Below are 8,128 nucleotides of genomic sequence, written 5' to 3' on the forward strand. Positions count from 1 at the left end.
GCAGCGGCAGAGCCAATGGGTGATGAACTGACCGCAACCCCCATTCCCCGTCTCCCTGTGCCGCTGGTGGGGAGGAGGTAGAAAAAATCGGGAGTGAAGTTGAGCCTGGGAAGAGGGGCAGGGTGGGGGGAAGGTGTTTTAAGATTTGGTTTTATTTCTTATTATCCTACTCTGATTTGATTGGTAATAAATTAAACTAATTTCTCCAAGTCAAGTCTGTTTTGCCCGTGGTGGTAATTGGTGAGTGATCTCCCTGTCCTTATCTTGACCCACAAGCCTTTTGTTATATTTTTTTCTCTCCCCTGTCCAGTTGAGGAGGGGGAGTGATAGAACAGCTTTGGTGGGCACCTGGCATCCAGCCAGGGTCAACCCACCACAGCATCCTTGTAAAGCACCTTATTCAACAATGTTTTTACAAAACACAATTCCCACAAGTAATGAGTAGGAGGCTCCTGAAAATTAATTAATATATTAACATAATTGCTAAATACAGAAATTCAAATTCATTTTCTACCTGATTAGCTTCTAGTGAGAGTGCTTCTAGTTGCCCTTCAAGTCTCATCTTCTCCTTCAGAACCTGCAACATTTCGTCATGAGTTCCTGCGATTGAGCTTTCCATAGAAACACTGGAGACAGAGACAGCACGTACACAGTTAAAGGGTTAGAATACAACGCTTATCTAGTTGAAGAAAAGTGAAGCTGAAATTAAGAGGTACCCAGACTCCACGTGTGACCAAGAATTTAGGACATTTTTTCTGGCTTTATGATGGATCCAGAACACAGTGAAACCACCTTTGTTACCATCCAAAGAGATAAAGAAATTACATTCATGCCAAGGTTTTATAAATTAGTTTCCTATATTTGCAGCAACTAGAATCTAGCGTGGCGCTCATATATTTGTTATTTTACAGAAGTGCAGTGATTGACTTCATTATATTCTGTATCTGCATATGCCATTATAAGCAGAGAAATGGACATAATGGGTGCACAAAACCTCCACAAATATTGTCCGCAATTGTCTGCTTTAATGTGAAAGTGCCTGAGAAATACCAACAGCTGCTGCAAAAGAAGGAAGAACAGGTATTTGGTGTAAGGGATTCCTTATGCTCCTTCCCTGATGTACAGCCAAGGAGTCTAGAGAAAAAGATCTTCTCTCTCTCATTATTGTAAGAATTAAGTCTAAGCTGGAATAATTGTTGGCAACTGATTTTACCTTAACATCTCGGAGCATTACACTTTACTCCAACAAAAAAAAAAAAAGGTAATTTCAAAATTAGCATGTATAAAACATGCATCTGCAGACAACTGATAAAAACCACAACTGCATTGTTAAGGGCTTCACCAGTCATCCACTTGCTTGCTGAAACACAGTTTCATACCTACCATATACACATAAGCTTGTGAGACTAAGTAAATCTTACTCTAAAGGGCTGAAGAGCATAAGAGTATTTAGGAAAAGACTCTTGGCATTTCATAACTATCTGAGGTCTGAAAGGTACATGCGTAGATCAGGAAAAGGATGATAACAAATATCACTGAGTCAGTTAAGTCTACACTTTCAGACTTTAAAGACCAATGCCACATCACTGATTCAGTGAACGAATGCCTGCTTCACAAGTAAATACAGATAGAAGCAACTGCTAGGAGTATGTTTAAAACACAGTCAGTGGCAAAAATATCTTTCTCTAAAGATACTCTTAGTAAATAGGTACTCAAGTGAAGTGACCTTTCAGTTTCTTTTAGAATCTGTAATTTAACAACAGATGTGATCACAATGAATGTAAGTTAAAACTGGATCCACAGTTAGAAGGTAAGAGTAATGGAATGCCTATTCCAAGAAAGTATAATGCCTAACAATGGCCTCACTGTACGGTGATCTTTCTTACCTGCTAGAAATACTGTCTCTCCTACTCCGTACTTCCCCATTAACTTCTTGCTCTTGGGCTTGACGCTCCACTGCCGCAGCCTGTAGCACTTCACTGATGGAAGGAAATTGCCCCATTGCATCAGGATGTATCTTCTGACCGTTTATTGTATACGGAATACCCTGTTTGCCTTCTGCATTCTGTAAACTGTTATACAGCCCTTTTCCTGACACGCTGCTGTAGGTAGAGCTGTCACTCTCATTTCCATCCAGCCTCATTCCCACTTCACTCCCATCAATCTCTGAAATGCTATCTCCTGCCAAGGAGGAATTCTCTATCCGATCATCCGTGTCAGAGGGTAGACTAATTTCAGAAACAACTGATGTTGGACCGCTTCTGCTTTGCTTCAGAGTCCCACCAGATAAATCAGTAGTCACAAAATTCCCAGTAGTGTTTCTAGAGCCTGAATCTTCAGTTCTGTAGTCAGCCAAGGACCGGATCTTACTGGGCTTAGATTTTGAACTTCTTCTCTCTTTTGAGGATGCTGGAAGTCCCAAGCTACCCAGTTTTGGCCCCCTGGGGACACTGGTCCGCAAAAAGGAGTATTCTTTTGTCATTGCTACAGTGCTAGCTCTTGGCAAGATTTCTGGATTTAACATCAGCTCAGGATCTAGGGTGCTGGAGGGCCGGTTTTTGGACGTAGACTGATTCGACTAAAAGAAGCAGAGAGTCAACGATAAATTCCAGAATGTTACATTTGAACTAGCATCAGAGACTAATTTTGCTGTAGAACTTAATACGTAAAGCTCTACACTTTTACGTTAGTCTTTAAATACATTAATCATTTCATAAACAAGGTAAATTACATCAGCAATCAACCCTATCAAGGTTCAGTACATGCCTGTTGAAAATGATCAAGGTAGACTCCAAAAGCTAACTGAAAAATATAGGAAAAATTGAACATTTAGGTTACTTAAGTTTTGGGTTTGTTTTTTCCCCCCCTATTTTAAGTATCACAAAATGGTACATTACTGATGAAGTAACAATGAACCAAATTTTGCACGTCCAGAAGAAAAAAAACGCTTTCTCACATTTGAGAAAGCTACTGAATGTTTAAAGCAGAGAAAACAGTAATTTAGTGCACAGAAAGGATAAAGTTTTCAACAACACACTGAATCTAAAAGATCTGTTGCGTGGTACTCACTCTTTCTTGATGTCTCTTCACTCTGTATTGTTTGAGCTGTTCTTCTAGCCGTCTTCTTGCTTGAAGTCTTATTTGTTCTTCTTTCTCCAATGGGAGAGAAGACTCTACTGAGCCTGTAAGTGAAAGGTAACTTTACAGTCAAACAGAAAACTCCAACACAGGCAAATTTGATGCAAAAGGAAGAAGCTCCTTCCACCATCAGCAACATGCTTCATGCTTAAGCAAGGAATGCAAGGAAAGCCCATTGGCATGCACCTCAGAAAACCCTCTTCTAACATACCCTTGTGTAAGCATTGATAAAGCCTATGTATTTCTGTTGCTCAGTTTGCAAATGCTGTAGTTCCTCCACGTATATATGACAAGAGATTATACAGCAAGAACAAAACTATTGCTATCTCACCTGTCCTGCACTTCTGACAGTACTAAAATTATAAAACTAAGCAAGACCTATGCAGTCCACTCATTCCCTACAGGTCAGAGAAAGATGTTCCCTAGATTTAATGTTAATGTGTTAACTCACATTAAATCTTCCCCATAGTAAGGCTTTTTAAAAACATTATTTCAGAAAACTGCAGCATTAGACATCTTAATATAAAGGCTTCCCCTTACTCTCCTCTTTATTGCTCTTCCCTTTATTCCCCCCCTTTATTACTTAGCTTAGAATCACCTGGTTCTGCTGATTTTTTTTTTATGTCACCTGTTACTCCTAATAATCAAGAAGATTAGAATAGCTTCAGCCCCAGAAAGCATAAATTCCCCTCCAGCGTAAAAAATTTTTAAACGGTAAGGCACGTTCCTTAGCTGCAGCAGAGGGTGGTTTACTGAAAGAAAAGGAATTGTAGTTCAAAGTAAAAGCTTACTGCAAAAACAAAGTTTAGTCCAAGCTTAAATGATGTTATAGGATTCCAGAGCCAGGCTCAGAGTAAAAAGCTTTATGCAGCAAGAGAAAGCAGGGGCACCACCGTAAACAGATGCTTACACAATTCAGTTTCTTGCATGGGAAGACTTAGTTTGAGAGACTGCAAAGCTTCTTTTCTAAGAACTATGCCCTCAGCACTAGTTCCCTGAGACTTCCTTAGGCTGTCATGGAAACCAGTCACACCTGGGGATGACTCTTGACCCTGCGCACTGCTGGTGGGGTCAAAAGATACAGGAGAGTCGGGGAAGAGCGACTCTGGCCCATTCTCGCAGGCATCCGCTTTGCTGTTTATCTCCAGACTTCCCTCTTCATTTGGCACTTCGTTGATATTAATACTGGCAGCTGGAAAAGAAAGTTTCACTGAGCTACACTGTAAGCCACCCCATTTATCTTCACACCTCCACCCAAACACAATGCTCCACTATTGCCTTTAGACTGTAAGAATACGGAAATTGCTAATGACAGCAACTGGCAGGAGGAATTTTATAAAGGACTTTTGATTCTTCATTTAAAAAGACCAGAACAAGTACCTTTCATTTGCTTTGCTACATTGCCTTCAAGCAGGACCTCAAAAGTGATCATAAAATATCTTCAAAACCTCACATGGGTTTTTAAATCTGGTTAGGTTTAGAAGCATGAAACACTGTAAGTAACGTGATCTGTGTCACACTGAGTGGCAACCTACTACAAGTAAGACCCAGCAACTGTGGGCTTGTGCTGAATGATTCAGCTATTTGGTATGCTGCTGGGCACTGGGGAGAAGGCATCCACCATCCCGGCTTCCAGCCTGGGCCAAGCAGAGTTTCTCAATTTTGAACCGAGTTTAAATTTTTTCAAATAGGACGTCTTCATCAAACGTACAGTAGCAAAGCTCACATGTATCAAAATAATAAATCTACCAATTAAAAGGCAATTCAAGAACCACTGTAATACCAATTTTATCCCCACTGACTAATATTGGATTTTTCTTTTCCGTCAGGAAACATGCATCTTCAAAACCAGTTCAACACTTCACAGGTTCCTATTTTGGATTTCTCACACATTTCTACTTCACTCGGCTGGGGACTACCTACATTTAAGAAACTGCTGTTGCAACAAAACTGTGTATCTAACTTCAAATGTATTATAGATCTCAAATGAGCAGGGTACTGAAATAGCCACTGTCTTTGTGTTCATTACCACACCATGTATCACTGGAGTAACTGGAACTCATTGGAATAATACGGAAGATTTCATTATTTTTTCATAAAGATGTTTGAAAATATTTAACATTTATGATCACGAAGTATTTGCAAGTGGAAAAATCAAGTTTCCTCTTTCTATTTTTTCGTCCTGTCAGAGCTACAGACTTGAATAAGCAGTTTGGTTTTTTTAAAGTCTGCTCAAAGAAGATGTGGTGGGAAAGAAAAAAAACACAAACAAACCAGAACTGAGAAACAGATCCTCCGAAAACTAAGTGTTTCTAAGATTCATATGCAGAAATATTCTGTAGCCAGGAAGTTGATTACAACAATTCAATAAAACTTTAAATATTGATTTAGACCAGCCCATTAACATATTGCTATTAAACTTTTATCCCCCATATAATGATTCACTACAAACTTCTGAAAGCAAAACAATTCAAAAATAAAGCTATTATCGTTCATGTATGTGGACAACATTAAAGTGCACCCTGAAATTAAATAAGCCACATGGGAAAAATTTACAGGTAGGAAGGTAGGACTTTTTAACTGTTTTCCCTTTTGCTATTGAAGAAAGCAAGAGGTTTCCTTTTAAGTGCAGTCAAATCTCACTCCAGAGTAATTTAAAGAAGAAAAGATAAATTTCCACCCCTAACCATTTGTTCCCACCTCTGTGGTGCATTCTCCCTTAAGCCAGCACAGATGTTTGTACAGTGAACCAGCTCAGAGGAAACCGAATGAGGAAACTGAATGTGGGTAAAAATAGTAAGTTTTCAGCCTTAGGTTGCCAAAACCCATCGGCTCTCTAAGATTTGAATTAAAACATTTTCGAGTATCTTATTTGTCACAGAGAGAACATTTTCAGGCCATTTTAGCCTGAATCAGTTCTCTGAGTTCACCATATGGTCACAAAAGCACTTGCAGGCACGATGGAAGGGATGGGTGCAACAAGGATGCAAAGGAGGACAGAGGACAGGACTGCCTTTTTAATGACTAACCAAAGTCAGAGTTTAAGGCATTTTGAAACTAAAAGATTGTCAAAACCAAATTTAAAATAGATGTCAGTGCTAAGAATAGCCACAAGAAGCAAAAAATAAGAAGATACCTTGCACATTCAGAAATATTGTTTCTGCCCATCTTTCAGAAACTGCAGCTATTACTGCATCAGGTTTATACTTTATTTACATTTTTATCTTCACAACTGTGAGTGGTATACATATACAAAAGAGATGCTGGAGCAAAATTCTGGAGGAATGGTTTCCTGGCAACTTCCTGAGGCCATGAGACATTCAGAATCTAAATGCTGCCTTGAACTAAAGTAATTTAATTGAAGTAATGTCAATACAACTGCAGTCTTTTTAGAACAGTGGGGGAGGAGATGCAATTATATTGAAAAGAGTAGAAAGACACACTACCTATTTGTAAGCCACAATTCAATTGTTTGGACGATATCCAACAGAGGAGAAAACAGGAATGTGTGATCTCCAACTTCATAAAAGATGAATAAACCATCATATAACTACACTCTGCCAGTCTGATAAGGGGCAGCATAAGAAATACAAATGAAGTCTCAGGCCTCCACTTTCTTGCCCGTGACAAATCTGCAGTACGAGAGGAGGGTGGAAGGCTAACAACTTCATCACGTGATCACCTCCTTTTACATAAGGAATCTCTGTACTTTTGTGTATCTACGCAGCCGCCACATATACACCCCCTCCACCCATCTACCACCATATCCTTGTATACCAACATATCCTTGGACACCTGTAGTGGAAACATGGAGATTTCAATTCAACACAAGGGAAAGATTTTCACAGTGAAAGCAGTTAAATACTGGAATGGGTAGAGAGGCTGTTGAACCTCCCTCTCTGCAGATTTTCAGAATTCAACAGGACAAGGCCCTGAGCAACCTGATCTAGCTTCAAAACTAGGTCTGTTCTGGGCATGAGGTTGGACCAGGCAACCCACAGAGGTCCCTTCCAACCTAAGTTTGATTCTACAATCTACCCAGATCAGCGCTCTCTTAAGTTTCTTGTAAACAGCTGCATGATTATTTTATTACAGCGCTCGTCTACACAGAAAAGTAATTTTGAGATAATTTGGGGAGTACATGCCAGCATCTCTCTTCCATAAAAGGAAGTTTAGAGAGACTTTTAAAGTACACTTTGGGTTTTGCCTAATCAATTTAATTTATTAGAAAAATTTCTTTTGCCAGAATAAAATACTCCAGTCATGAGTTTACTCCATAACAATCATTTCAGAACTGTTAGTTCTAGAGAATTTCAGGTATACACTCTTAGAAACACTATCAGAAGAAAGAGTAACACCCTGAACAACACATACTCAACTGACAGCCAATAGTTCTTAAGTTAATAGTTTGGTTTTGTTTTGAAAGAATAAGTTTTAAAACAAAAGACAGTTTTCCCATACACAGAGCCATAGCCTTCACCAAACTCGCTTAAAACTGCTGTACAAGAAATTCCTGACCTCAAGGAAAGAAGTCCTTCAGCATCACCTGAACGACAAAAGAGACAGTTGTAGAGAAGCCTGGGTAAGACTAGAAAATGCTTTGGTGCATATGAAGTAACTTACTGTTAATTTCATCTGCCGTAACTGGCAAATTTGACTTGGCTTTACAATCCAAAAGTTCTTCAGAGCTGCTAGGGGCCCCATTACTGCTTCTGTTCTCCAAGTGAACGTCCTCCTGGACAGACGAGGAGTCCATGGTAAAAACGATCCAGATCCCTGGAAAGTTTTTCTCCTGAGTAATTTGCCACCAAGTGAACTACCAAGTCCTGTTTCTCTCCATCAGCAACAGCAGCATCAAGATGTTACACAGGAACACAGTTCTGAGCTTTACAGCTGTTGGTGTGCAGCAAGCAGACAATAATTCCAGGAGATCATGAAAACAGCTCGCAGCCAAAGTTGTAATCACCAAGGAGCTGCATCCTCTAGAAAC

General features: G+C 39.6%; 1 protein-coding gene across 1 annotated transcript in view; it reads right to left on the minus strand.

The window, feature by feature from the left end:
* The window catches only part of LOC104082411 (golgin subfamily A member 3-like), a 24,508-nt gene extending 16,614 nt beyond the window's left edge, over positions 1-7,894 (minus strand). The window contains 5 exon segments of the mRNA XM_009585531.1: positions 515-626; positions 1,887-2,578; positions 3,070-3,182; positions 4,049-4,330; positions 7,762-7,894. Of these exon segments, the coding sequence (XP_009583826.1) occupies positions 515-626; positions 1,887-2,578; positions 3,070-3,182; positions 4,049-4,330; positions 7,762-7,894 (1,332 nt within the window).
* Between the last annotated feature and the right edge of the window lie 234 nt (positions 7,895-8,128).

The sequence above is a fragment of the Fulmarus glacialis genome, unplaced genomic scaffold, assembly GCF_000690835.1.
Source record: "Fulmarus glacialis isolate BGI_N327 unplaced genomic scaffold, ASM69083v1 scaffold16789, whole genome shotgun sequence".
Classification (NCBI taxonomy): Eukaryota; Metazoa; Chordata; class Aves; order Procellariiformes; family Procellariidae; genus Fulmarus; species Fulmarus glacialis.